The 14,834-nt window shown below is 39.4% G+C and overlaps 1 protein-coding gene across 1 annotated transcript; it reads right to left on the bottom strand.

Moving 5' to 3' along the window:
• Nucleotides 1-10,610: 10,610 nt before the first annotated feature.
• On the bottom strand, nucleotides 10,611-12,934 carry LOC132425393 (C-X-C motif chemokine 10-like). Its single transcript, XM_060011694.1, has 4 exons — nucleotides 12,824-12,934; nucleotides 12,184-12,310; nucleotides 11,864-11,953; nucleotides 10,611-11,433 (listed from the first exon to the last, which is right to left on the bottom strand). Exons 1-4 carry the CDS (start codon nucleotides 12,882-12,884, stop codon nucleotides 11,400-11,402), a joined length of 312 nt encoding a protein of 103 aa, XP_059867677.1. The 5' UTR covers nucleotides 12,885-12,934; the 3' UTR covers nucleotides 10,611-11,399.
• Nucleotides 12,935-14,834: the final 1,900 nt, after the last annotated feature.

Here is a 14,834-nt window from a genome sequence, read left to right as displayed (position 1 = left end):
ACCTTGTTCTGGACAAGGCAGTGTAGACTATAGTATGTAAGAGCCAGTAGGCCATTTCCATCCTTCTCTTCCTGACATGGCAACCCTTGATTGAGATAGAGGGAGACTATATTCCTGAGTTAGCATAGAGGCCCTGCCAACCTGCATGGAACTTTGAGCAAGAAATAAACTTTCATTGTGTTAGGTCTTGAATATTTTGAGAACTTTGTTACTACAGCGTAGTCTAGCAATATTGTACATTTTGGGGGGTATGTTTTATAATATGTGTATAGCTTATAAATAGTAATGATGGTGATGGCATACTAAGAATAGAAAGGCTCTCATGATCTAATTCCTGTCTGTCTCTCCAACATCATTTCCCACAATATCCATACCTCTAACTTTAAGCTTACATTCTTCCGGATTGAATATGCTGTTTCACACCTGTGTCTTTGTACATGCTCTTTCCTCTACTAGAATTCACTTTTATCCTTCTACCTATCAGATATATATGCGTCTTTCAAATTCCAGATTGCCATCGCTTTCCCAGGAAAGGCTTCCCTGATTTTCTCTGCTTTCTTTGTACATTTGGAAGTTTTTCAGTCCATGGAATTTTTTCAGTTCAAATTTATTTACCTTTGTCTTTGTCATTAATAGTAAATTATAAACTCACAGTGTAGTAATTTCTTTTAATTAACCTGGTATATAATGGGGATAAATAAATGTTTGTTAAATGAATGCCCTGCTTTTGAACAGAGAGCAATTTAAATCTCTATTGGTTAATGCCTCCTGAAAATTAGTTCACAGTCAGTTGAGAATAAGAGAGGGACCTTTTGTATAGATTCATGGGGTCAGAAAGAAAAAGAAAATGAGAGGTCAGGAAGGAGAAATTCTGCCACTTCAGTTTTGCTGTAATCCAGTTAAGGTTTTCATAGTAATGGTCATATGCTATATTCCTTTGTTATATGCCAGAATGTGTTAGTATTCTCGCTTTCTCTCTCTTTTCTGACATTGCATTAGATTTTTATTTATTTTTTCAGTTTCTCCTATTGAGGTATAATTGACATATAATATTAGCTTCAGATTTAGAACCTAATGATTCAGTATTTGTGTATATTGTGAAATGATCACCACAGTACGTCTAGTTAACATCTGTCACATAGTTACAGTTTTTTTCCTTGTGATGAGAACTTTTAAGATTTACTCTCTGAGCAACTTTCCAATGTGCAGTACAGCATTGTTAACTATAGTCACCATGCTGCACATCACATCCCCAGGGACAGCTCTCTTATTCTTTCATTTTTGCTGGGTGAAGTTGTTTGACATACATGAAGACATCTCACAGTTGGTAACATTCTGGAGTTTTTTGTTTCTTTGCTAGTTTGTTTTGCCTTTTTAATGTAAAATAGAGCATGTGTTTAAAAATTTAAAATGTGTAGGTACAGATTAAAGAACAAATTCTTATGTACCCACTACCTAGGTAAAAAATAGAACTTTACCTTAGTCCAGAAGCCCCTTATGTGCTCTTCCCTGATTACATTTCCTTCTCACCTCCTGAAATGATCACCATCCTGAACTTTATCATTCCTTTGTTTTTTGTTTTTATCAGATATGTCTTTACTGCTAAATAACATTTGACCCTTGAACAAAGTAGGGATTGGGGTACTGACCTCTCCCCCTAAGTCAAAAATCCACGTATAACTTTACAGTCAGCTCTCCATATCTGTGGTTCCACATCTATGGATTCAGCCAACTGCAGATCGTATTGAAAAAAATCCCCATGTAAGTGGACCCACATAATTCAAACTTGTGTGTTCAAGGGTCTTTGTACAATGTTAACTTTGCCTATTTTAAAACTTTATAGTAAATGGAATCATGCTGCATGCACTTTTCTGTGACATGCTTCTTTTGTGCAAAATTATTTTTTAAAATTTTTTAAAATTATTATTATTTTTTATACATTTATTTATTTATTTTTAGCTGTGTTGGGTCTTCGTTTCTGTGCGAGGGCTTTCTCCAGTTGCGGCGAGCGGGGGCCACTCTTCATCGCGGTGCGCAGGCCTCTCACTATTGCGGTCTCTCTTGTGGAGCACAGGCTCCAGGTGCGCAGGCTCAGTAGTTGTGGCTCATGGGTCCGGTTGCTCTGAGGCATGTGGGATCTTCCCAGACCAGGGCTTGAACCCGTGTCGCCTGCACTGGCAGGCAGATTCTCAACCACTGCGCCACCAGGGAAGCCCCGCAAAATTATTTTTGAAATTCATTCATGTTGATGTATATAGTTGTACTTCATTTTTTCCATGCTGTATAATATTCCATTGAATTAAAATACCCTAATTTACTTACCATTCTATTTATGAATATTTGGATTTATATCCGGAGTTTTACTACTATAAACAATGTTGCTATAACATTCTCTCATAAATATCCTATACAAGAATTTATCTGCAGTGTCTACATAGTAGTATAATTGCTAGGGCATAGAGTGTGCACATGTTAAATTGTGTAAGATAATACCAGATGGGTTTTCAAGATAGTTATAGCTATTTTCTCTTTCATCAGAAGTAGAGGTATCTCATTTTCTAGATACCTTCCTGACACTTGCTATTACCCAACTTAAAAAATTTTTCTAGTCTGGTGGTATGAAATGGTATATCATAATGATTCCAAAGTACATGTTCCTCTGCGGGTGGCCGGGGGGAAGCTTTGGAGCCACTGAGGAGAGCGCAGCAACAGGGGTGCGGAGGGCAAAGCGGGGAGATTCCGACACAGAGGATCGGTGCCGACCAGCACTCACCAGCCCGAGAGGCTCGTCTGCTCACCCGCCAGGGCGGGCAGGGGCTGGGAGCTGAGGCTCGGGCTTCGGTCGGAGCACAGGGAGAGGACTGGGGTTGGCGGCGGGAACACAGCCTGCAGGGTGCTAGTGCACCACGGCTAGCCGGGAGGGAGTCCGGGAAAAAGTCTGGAGCTGCGGAAGAGGCAAGAGACTTTTTCTTCCCTCTTTGTTTCCGGATGCGGGAGGAGAGGGGATTAAGAGCGCTGCTTAAAGGAGCTCCAGAGATGGGCGCGAGGAGCGGCTAAAAGCGCGGACTCCAGAGACGGGCATGAGATGCTAAGACTGCTGCTGCCGCCACCAAGAAGCCTGTGTGCGAGCACAGCTCACTCTCCACACCTCCCCTCCCGGGAGCCCGTGTAGCCCGCCACTGCCAGGGTCCCGTGATCCAGGGACAACTTCCCCGGGAGGATGCATGGCGCACCTCAGGCTGGTGCACCATCATGCCGGCCTCTGCCGCTGCAGGCTCGCCCTGAACTCCGTACCCCTCCCTCCCCCCAGCATGAGTGAGCCAGAGCCCCCAAATCAGCTGCTCCTTTAACCCTGTCCTGTCTGAGGGAAGGACAGACGCCCTCAGGTGACCTACATGCAGAGGCGGGTCCAAATCAAAAGCTGAACCCCAGGAGCTGTGCGAACAAAGAAGAGAAATGGAAATCTATCCCAGCAGCCTCAGGAGCAGCGGATTAAATCTCCACAATCAACTTGATGTACCCTGCATCTGTGGAATACCTGAATAGACAACGAATCATCCCAAATCGAGGAGGTGGACTTTAAGAGCAAGATTTATGATTTTTTCCCCTTTACCTCTTTTTGTGAGGGTGTATGTGTATGCTTCTGTGTGTGATTTTGTCTGCATAGTTTTGCTTTTACCATTTGTCCTAGGGTTCTGTCTGTCCGTATTTTTGTTTTGTTTTGTTTTTTTGTTTTAGTATAGTTTTCAGCGCTTGTTATCATTGGTGGATTTGTGTTTTGGTTTGGTTGTTCTTTCTTTTTAATTACTTAATAATTATATTTTGTTTTTTACTTTCATACCTTTTTATTTTATATTATTTTCTCTTCTTCTTTCTTTCTTTCTTTCTTTCTTTCTTTTCTCCTCCCTTTTATTCTGTGCCGTGTGGATGACAGGCTCTTGTTGCTCCAGCCAGGTGTCAGGCCTGTGCCTCTTAGGTGGGAGACCCAAGTTCAGGGCATTGGTCCACGAGAGACTTCCCAGCTCCACGTAATATCAAACAGTGAAAATCTCCCAGATATCTCCATGACAAGGCCAAGACCCTGCTCCACTCTATGACCAGCAAGCTACAGTGCTGGACACCGTATGCCAAACAACTAGCAAGACAGAAACACAACCCCACCCATTAGCAGAGAGGCTGCCTAAAATCACAGTAAGGTCACAGACACCCCCAAAACCACCACCAGATGTGGAACTTCCCACCAGAAAGACAAGATCCAGCCTCATCTACCAGAATACAGGCACTAGTCCCCTCCACCAGGAAGCCTACACAACCCACTGAACCAACCTTAGCCACTGGGGACAGACACCAAAAACAACGGGAACTACGAACCTGCAGCCTGTGAAAAGAAGACCCCAAACACAGTAAGTTAAGCAAAATGAGAAGACAGAGAAACAGCAGATGAAGGAGCAAGGTAAAAACCCACCAGACCTAACGAATGAAGAGGAAATAGGCAGTCTACCTGAAAAAGAATTCAGAATAATGATAGTAAAGATGATCCAAAATCTTGGAAATAGAATGGAGAAAATACAAGAAACGTTTAACAAGGACCTCGAAGAACTAAAGAGCAAACAAACAATGAAGAATAACACAATAAATGAAATTAAAAATTCTCTAGAAGGGATCAATAGCAGAATAACTGAGGCAGAAGAACGGATAAATGACCTGGCAGATAAAATAGTGGATATAACTACTGCACTGCAGAATAAAGAAAAAAGAATGAAAATAACTGAGGACAGTCTCAGAGACCTCTGGGACAACATTAAACGCACCAACATTGGAATTATAGGGGTCCCAGAAGAAGAGAAAAAGAAACTGAGAAAATATTTGAAATGATTATAGTTGAAAGATTCCCTAATATGGGAAAGGAAAAAGTTAATCAAGTCCAGGAAGCACAGAGAGTCCCATACAGGATAAATACAAGGAGAAACATGCCAAGACACATATTAATCAAACTATCAAAAATTAAATGCAAAGAAAAAATATTAAAAGCAGCAAGGGAAAAACAACAAATAACACATAAGGGAATCCCCATAAGGTTAACAGCTGATCTTTCAGCAGAAACTCTGCAAGCCAGAAGGGAGTGGCAGGACATATTTAAAGTGATCAAAGGGAAAAACTTAAAACCAAGGTTACTCTATCCAGCAAGGATCTCATTCAGATTTGACGGGGAAATTAAAATCTGTACAGACAAGCAAAAGCTAAGAGAATTCAGCACAACGAAACCAGTTTTACAACAAATTCTAAAGGAACTTTTCTAGGCAGGAGACAGAAGAGAAGGAAAAGACCTACAATAACAAACTCAAAACAATTAAGAAAATGGTAATAGGAACATACATATTGATAGTTACCTTAAATGTAAGTGGATTAAATGCTCCAACAAAAAGACATAGACTGGCTGAATGGATACAAAAATAAGACCCATCTATATGCTGTCTACAAGAGATCCACTTCAGACCTAGGGACACATACAGACTGAAAGTGAGGGGATGGTAAAAGATATTCCATGCAAATAGAAATCAAAAGAAAACTGGAGTAGCAATACTCGTATTAGATAAAATAGACTTTAAAATAAGGAGTGTTACAAGAGACAAGGACACTACATAATGATCAAGGAATCAATCCAAGAAGAAGATATAACAATTATAAATATATATGCACACAACATAGGAGCACCTCAATACATAAGGCAAATGCTAACAGCTATAAAAGAGGAAATTGAGAGTAACACAATAATAATGGGGGACTTTAACACCTCACTTACACCAATGGACAGATCATCCAAAATGAAAATAAATAAGGAAACAGAAGCTTTAAATGACACAATAGACCACATAGATTTAATTGATATTTATAGGACATTCCATTACAAAACAGAAGATTACACTTTCTTCCCAAATGTGCGTAGAACATTCTCCAGGATAGATCACATCTTGGGTCACAAATCAAGCCTCAGTAAATTTAAGAAAATTGAAATTATATGAAGCATCTTTTCTGACCACAACACTCTGAGATTAGAAATGACTTACAGGGAAAAAAACGTAAAAAACAGAAACAGGTGGAGGCTAAACAATACGTTACTAAATAACCAAGAGATCATTGAAGAAATCAAAGAGGAAAGCAAAAAATACCTAGAGAGAAATGACAATGAAAACACGAGGATCCAAAACCTATGGGATGCAGCAAAAGCAGTTCTAAGAGGGAAGCTTCTAGCTATACAAGCCTACCTCAAAAAACAAGAAAAATCTCAAATAAACAATCTAACCTTACAGCTATAGGAACTAGAGAAAGAAGAAAAAAAAAACTGCAAAGGTAGCAGAAGGAAAGAAATCATTAAGATCAGAGCAGAAATAAATGAAATAGAAACAATAAAACAATAGCAAAGGTCAATAAAATTAAAGCTGGTTCTTTGAGGAGATAAACAAAATTGGTAAACCATTAGCCAGACTCATCGAGAAAAAGACAGAGAGGACTAAAATCAATAAAATTAGAAATGAAAAAGGAGAAGTTACAACAGACACCGCAGAAATACAAAGCATCCTAAGAGACTACTACAAGCAACCCTATGCCAATAAAGTGGACAACCTGGAAGAAATGGAAAAATTCTTAGGCATAACCTTCCATGACTGAACCAGGAAGAAATAGAAAATATGAACAGACCAATAACAAGCACTGAAATTGAAAGTGTTATTAAAAATCTTCCAACAAACAAAAGTCCAGTACCAGATGGCTTCACAAGGGAATTCTATCAAACATTTAGAGAAGAGCTAACACCCATCCTTCTCAAGCTCTTCCAAAAAACTGTGGAGGAAGGAACACTCCCAAACTCGTTGTATGAGGCCACCATCACCCTGATACCAAAACCAGACAAAAATACTACAAAAATAGAAAATTACAGAGCAGTGTCACTGATGAATATAGACGCAAAAATCCTCAACAAAATACTAGCAAACAGAATCCAACAACACATTAAAAGGATCATACACCATGATCAAGTGGGATATATCCCAGGGATTCAAGGATTCTTCAATATATGCAAATCAGTCAATGTGATACACCATATTAACAAATTGAAGAATAAAAACTATATGATCATCTCAATAGATGCAGAAAAACTTTTGACAAAATTCAACACCCATTTATGATAAAAACTCTCCAGAAAGTGGGCATAGAGTGAACCTACCTCAACATAATAAAGGCCATATGCAACAAACCCACAGCAAACATCATTCTCAATGGTGAAAAACTGAAAGCATTTCCTCTAAGATCAGGAACAAGACAAGGTTGCCCACTCTCACCACTATTATTCAAAACAGTTTTGGAAGTCCTAGCCACGGCAATCAGAGAAGAAAAAGAAATAAAAGGAATACAAATGGGAAAAGAAGAAGTAAAGCTATCACTGTTTGCAGATGACATGATACTATACATTGAGAATCCTAAAGCTGCTACCAGAAAACTACTAGAGCTAATCAATGAATTTGGTAAAGTTGCAGGATACAAAATTAATGCACAGAAATGTCTTGCATTCCTATACACTGATGATGAAAAATCTGAAAGTGAAATTAAGAAAACACTCCTATTTATCATTGCAACAAAAAGAATAAAATACCTAGGAATAAACCTACCTAAGGAGACAAAAGACCTGTATGCAGAAAATTATAAGACATTGATAAAAGAAATTAAAGATGATATGAACAGATGGATATATATACCATGTTGTTGGATTGGAAGAATCAACATTGTGAAAGTGACTATACTACCTAAAGCAATCTACAGATTCAATGCAATCCCTATCAAGCTACCACTGGCATTTTTCAGAGAACTAGAACAAAAAATTTCACAATTTGCATGGAAACACAAAAGACCCTGAATAGCCAAAGCAATCTTGAGAAAGAAAAACAGAGCTGGAGGAATCAGGCTCCCTGACTTCAGACTATACTACAAGGTACAGTAATCAAGAGAGTATGGTACTGGCACAGAAACAGAAATATAGAGCAATGGAACAGGATAGAAAGCCCAGAGATAAACCCATGCACATATGGTCACCTTGTCTTTGATAAAGGAGGCAAGAATATACAATAGAGAAAAGACAGCCTCTTCAATAAGTGGTTCTGGGAAAACTGGACAGCTACATGTAAAGGAATGAAATTAGACCACTCTCTAACACCATACACAAAAATAAAAGTGGGGCTTCCCTGGTGGGGCAGTGGTTGGGAGTCCGCATGCCGGTGCGGGGGATGCGGGTTCGTGTCCCGGTCCGGGAGGATCCCACATGCCGCGGAGCGGCTGGGCCTGTGAGCCGTGGCCGCTGAGCCTGCGCGTCCGGAGCCTGTGCTCCGCAACGGGAGAGGCCACGACAGTGAGAGGCCCGCGTACCAAAAAAAAGAATAAAAAATAAAAAAAAATAAAAAAAATAAAAGTGGATTAAAGACCTAAATGTAAGGCTAGACACTATCAGACTCTTAGAGGAAAACATAGGCAGAACATTCTATGACATAAATCACAGCAAGATCCTTTTTGACCCAGCTCCTAGAGAAATGGAAATAAAACCAAAAATAAACAACTGGGACCTAATGAAACTTCAAAGCTTTTGCACAGCAAGGGAAACCGCAAACAAGATGAAAAGACAACCCTCAGAATGGGAGAAAATATTTGCAAATGAAGCAACTGACAAAGGATTAATCTCAAAATTTACAAGCAGCTCATGCAGCTCAATATCAAAAAAACAAACAACCCAATCCAAAAATGGGCAGAAGACCTAAATAGACATTTCTCCAAAGAAGATATACAGATGGCCAACAAACACATGAAAGGGGGCTCGACATCATTAATCATTAGAGAAATGCAAGTCGAAACTAAAATGTGATGATATCTCACACCGGTCAAAATGGCCATCATCAAAAAATCTACAAACAATAAATGCTGGAGAGGGTGTGGAGAAAAGGGAACACTCTTGCACTGTTGGTGGGAATGTAAATTGATACAGCCACTATGGGGAACAGTTTGGAGTTTCCTTAAAATCCTAAAAATAGAACTACCATACGACCCAGCAACCCCACTACTGGGCATATACCCTGAGAAAACCATAATTCAGAAAGCGGCATGTACCACAATGTTCACTGCAGTTCTATTTACGATAGCCAGGACATGGAAGCAACCTAAGTGTCCATCAACACATGAATGGATAAAGAAGATGTGGCACATATATACAATGGAATATTACACAGCAATTAAAAGAAATGAAATTGAGTTATTTGTAGTGAGGTGGATGGACCTAGAGTCTGTCATACAGAGTGAAGTAAGTCAGAAAGAGAAAAACAAATACCGTATACTAACACATATATATGGAATCTAAAAAAAAAAAAAAAAAGTCATGAAGAACCACCTGGGAGCAAGATGGGAATAAAGACACTACTAGAGAATGGAGTTGAGGACATGGGGAGGGGGAAGGGTAAGCTGGGACAAAGTGAGAGAGTGGTAGTGTATATATGGACATATATACACTGCCAAATGTGAAATAGATAACTAGTGGGAAGCAGTCACATAGCGCAGGGAGATCAGCTCCGTGCTTTGTGACCAGCTAGAAGGGTGGGATAGGGAGGTTGGGAGGGAGGGAGATGCAAGAGGGAAGAGATATGGGGATATATGTGTACGTATAACTGATTCACTTTGTTATAAAGCAGAAACTAACACACCATTGTAAAGCAATTATACTCCAATAAAAACGTTAAAAAAAATAAAAAGAGAAAGTACATGTCCCTGATTACTAATGAAATTGAGCATCTTTTCATATGTTAAGGGCTTGTGTTTTCTTCTTTTGTGAAATTCCTATGTTTCCTGTTTTTCAGCTAGCTGTCTTTTCCTTTTTTATTCATAGGAGTTCTCTATATGTTTTATTTTTTAAAAAATATTTTATTTATTTATTTATTTTGGCTGCGCTGGGTCTTAATTGCCTCATGCGGGATCTTTTAGTTGTGGTGTGTTGGATCTACTTCCCTGACCAGGGATTGAACCTGGGCCCCCTGCATTGGAAGCGTGGCATCTTAACCGCTGGACCACCGGGGAAGTCCCCTCTATACGTTTTAGATACTAATAATATGCTAACTAAATGCATTGCAGATACCTTCTTGATGACAAATTGGATATGGGAGGCAAGGGAGAAGAAGGAGTGTAGAATTACTCCTAGAATTCTCGTTTGGGGAACTGAATGGATGATGGTGCTATTAAACTAGTCTGTAGAATAGAGCAGGAGAAATAGATCTGGGGGAGGGAGGAATTAATTTAAGACATTTTGGAGTTTGATGTTTCCATGGGATGTTGAGTTGCAAATGTCTCACAGAAAGTTGGCTCTAAGGATCTGAAGCTCAGGCCAAGCTCTGTTATGCCACATAAGTCCTTGAGGACTCCTGTATGATGGGCCTTCCAGGAGACTATAGTTGGAAGGAATATGGTAATCCTAAAACTCATTTGTCCTCTACCCATCCTTACTTATTCTCTAGGCTACGGATTCTCCAGTCTAAGGTTTTTATGAAATAAATGTCCCAAATGACCCACCAGACACTTCATCGTAGTTATAATTACTTTATTATGTTTTGGTCTCGAAACAGTTAAATAATCTTTCTTAATATTTCTAGGAGAGAACATTACTTTTATTTTGAAAAGCATTCAGCATATTTGTCTTACATAACATGCAGCACGTATTTAAATTTTAAAATTTCTCCCATTGCAGTACTTAATTACACAAGTTATTCCATAAACACTGAAAACAATATAAGAAACATATACATCTAAGAATTCTACTTTGTGTAGCCTTTGACTAAATAATACTGTCTTCACATACAGTTCCAGATACTTCTAGCTGCTTCTGTGTATTTGGAATTATGTATATAACACCCGGAAGAATATGGGCCCCTTGGAGGGATGGCAGTAGAAGCCCGTGGAGTAAAGATCTTTCTTTAAAAGGCAGATTGTATTATTGCTTTGAATACCTTTTAGTTATTTGAGATTCTAAGATCCCTGAGAAGCCCAGAGGGGTAGGCCCCTTCATAACCCCCTTTAGAAGATAGAAAAGGTGAGGAAGCTGTCAGTATCAGGGTTAGGGCTTGGCACACTCATGAAGAACGTAGCACCTCAGCATAGCTTATGGTATAGTGCCAGGGCAGAGTTACCACCAAACACCTCAGGATGATGAGCCATCTACCGCCCTGCAGGAGAAGTAGCAACTAATTTGGTGACTGTGGTTGGTCACCTTTTAGGAGAACTGCAATCCACGGACAATTAGGGCTTGACATATACTGTGTGTAGGGAAATGACGGCAGAAATAGCTTCTCTGTGGTCCATCCTTATCGGTCGTGCAGTGATTATGCCTCTTTCTGTGTCTGAGATCTCTTAGACCTGTAAGAAGAGAAGGAGAGTGTAAATGACTCTGACTTCAGTCTGAATTCTGCTTGGAACATGCTGAATTCATAGATAGGTGAAGTGGGTGGTTAGCTCTCCTGCTGCTACGCAATGATTGTGGGTTACACGGGATGCTTTTTTAAGGCCAGGAAAAGCTTGGGGGAAATTTGGCATCTTTGCTTGGATAGTTATAGCTCTGCTTTAAGGTTAAAGTGACCTATTGACACTTCTAGACAGTAATCAGGGTAACTTTTGATACCACACAAGGTGACACCTCAGTATATAAATAGAGGGAGGTAGTGGAAGCATGGTGGTAACACCGTTTTCAGCCAAGAATTCCACAGGAAAGCCCTATGCAGATATTTCTAACATCACAAGATCAACATTTCTTAAAGAGCAGTTCTTCTGCAAGCAATAGCAAACCTACCTTTCCTTGCTAATTGCTTTCAGTAAATTCTTGATGGTCTTAGACTCTGGATTAAGACATCTTTTCTCCCCATTCTTTTTCATTGTGGCACTATAGAAGTAAATAGGAATGAAAATATTTAAAACAATATTGGGCAAATAAAACAGACGGAATATACAGTTTTAAAGTCAGACATTTAGGTTTCACTTTAGATGTTTCCCTTTGCTGTACAGAAGTCTTAGAATCATCACAAACCCTTTACTGATTTTTGTAATCATCATCATGTATTTAATTGTATGATTACAACCAGGGAGGTGATCATTAGGTGGGATTTTACTCACATGATCTCAACACGTGGGCAAGATTGACTTGCAGGAATCACTTCAAGTTTTTCTAAGGACCTTGGATTAACAGGTCGATCACTGATCTTGATACATGTACAGCGTGTAGTCCTAGAGAGAGGTATTTCTGCAGGAAAAGAAACAGGTACAGCAGACAACGTTAGCGCAGTTTTCATTTTAGGCATTTAATGTGGATTGGGTAGTACTTAGCTGAACCTGTACCTCTGTGTAATCACATACTCAATCTGTGATCATACAGCTCTGTATGATTAATTAGTTGATTCTCTGAAAGAATGGAATTGCAACTTGTTGATTGTAAGATCATACCCTCGAGCCCAGGTCATATAGTTACTTAAGTTAACTAAGGAGATACCTGTCTCATCTTCTTTCTCCTCCTTCCCTCACATTTTCTCTGTCTGTCCCTCTTCCTCTTCACTCCCACCTTCCTCCTTCTCTCTTTCTTTTATTCCACTTGCTTCTCTGACTGTAAACTCTGACCAGAAGGAATCTCTGCTCATTTACCCTTCATTTAAAAGGCAGGCTGTAAAACTTTTGCAAATACATTATTTCTGCACTTAAAGAGTTTATACGCAGTCCTATTTCTGATCTTACAAATTCAATATCCCTTGAAGTTCCTTACCTTGAGTTCCTCTCAGCGTCAGAAGGATAAGGCAGAAAATAAGAACAGCACTTTGGTTCATGGTGCTGCAACTGAAGGTTCTTCTGTAGTAGGCTCAGACTGCCTGAACAGTTGAGGAGTGTCTCTGAAAACATCGGGCTAGGTTGCAGTATTTATTTGCAAAGGCACTTTCCCTCTCCAACTCTGATTGGATAACATTACAGTTGACTTAGGAAAACCTGTGTCTGTTCCTTGGGGAAGTCCCGTGTTGCAGAATCAAAGGTATTATTTGTATTTATTGTGGCTTCTGAGTTATGGAATTTCCCTCCACTTCCTTTGTTTCAGTAAGAGTGAACTACGTTTCAGTTTCTAAATCATGAGCTGCTTCTTGAAAAACATAACTTTACTGCAAATATAAATAGTTTTTAAAAAAATGGAGCTTGGATTCTCATCTCGTACCTCCTGAAAAATGCAAATGTCAACTTTAACTCAAGTTAAAGTCTTAAACACAGTTTTAAAACAAGTAAGCCTTAATATTTTGTTTTGAATCCATTTAAATTTGCAGGAGTAAGGCACAAATAGGAATATCTTACATTTATTCACATTTTATGGGTTTCAGAGATGTTGTGTACTTTCTCATTTTATTTCTACAGTAATTCTGTAAGAAGGTAGGAAATCATTTTATATGTGGAAGAATAATATTCAAGGTTAGATAACTATGTTAGGTCATACAAAGGTTGCCATCCATTTATTCTAACTATGATGCTTTTCTTCCAACATTTATTTTAAATTTTGGTAATACTTTCAGAGGCTAGATAATTTTTTAAAATTCCACAGTAATAGTAATTTTTCAACCTCTGGAGGTAAATCTAATTTTTGGAAACAATAGTTTAGCGAAGCACTTCAGTGTTTGATCAGTATTACAGAGTAATAGGTTTGGTCTTCTTGGACAAGGTCAAAGATACAGAACTGGCAAGGTTCAAGGAATTCCAGAAGTGCTCTGATTTTTCATAACATCATTAGAATAAGTGAATAGCTTCCAACATAATTATTTCTAGGGAAAACACTACTCATTTGGTTATCTGATTTCTGGTATGTTATTAAACAAGTTTCATGTATTATAGTCAGTCCCTGAATGAAAACATCATAAGACAATATCCAGAATGGAGTAAAGAAAGGATTTGTAGCTATAGTAGAGTTATTGCCAAAAAACGAAAGATGCTTTTTGAGGAAATAAACTTAAAAGAGGGGCATAAATAGAGACGGGAGAACAGAATGGAAATAGAGAGGTTGATTTAAGCTGGGTACAGCTCTAAGAGAATGTCACATGGAAAGCAAAGGCAAAAAAGTGTTAGCCTTTGAGCTGGTAACATTGATAACTGAAATAAGCACAGTTTGAACTGGGCAAATAGGGCCAAATAGGGTCGAAACTTGGCCTCTTATCTTAGCATTCAGTAGTACTTGGCTGACACCATCAGTAAGAAGTAGGTGATACTCACGTAGTATAACATGTGTTGGAAGTTCACCAATATCCAAGGGTTATATAGTCTGGTTGTGTTCTTTGCAAGTGATTGGCAACAGGGGATACAAAATGAAATACTATCCTAAATGCAGGCATCAGATGCAGGTGATACTTGGAACCTAGGAAAGTATTTGGGAGGTCTTTTCATAGTCAGCTAGGCTGCAGCAATGTAGGGATAGTCCAGGGAAAGGTAGGTCTGCCATCCTAGGGTTAGACTAGTGTACCTGGCAGATACTGGCCTACAGCTTGGCATAGAGGCCAAGATAAAAGCCCGTATCTGAAAACTGGACACACATAAGACTTGGAACCTCAGGTACAGGAGATCCGTCATCAGAGCAGTGAGGTGTTGCTTGGGGAGGTGGAAATTGCTGGATCCCAGGTTGGTCTGTTCCAGGGATTGGGTAGAGCTAAGCTTCCCAGTAGGTAAGTCAGTGAGGGGACTTAACTGTGGGGAAACTGGAAGCTCAGAAGGAGGGGAAGTGAGGCAGAGACTGATAGAGCCGAGAAGAC

Source organism: Delphinus delphis, chromosome 5 (assembly GCF_949987515.2).
Source record: "Delphinus delphis chromosome 5, mDelDel1.2, whole genome shotgun sequence".
In the NCBI taxonomy this organism is placed as follows: Eukaryota; Metazoa; Chordata; class Mammalia; order Artiodactyla; family Delphinidae; genus Delphinus; species Delphinus delphis.
Note: the sequence above shows the minus strand (reverse complement) of the source record. Positions and strands in the feature narration are given on the sequence as shown.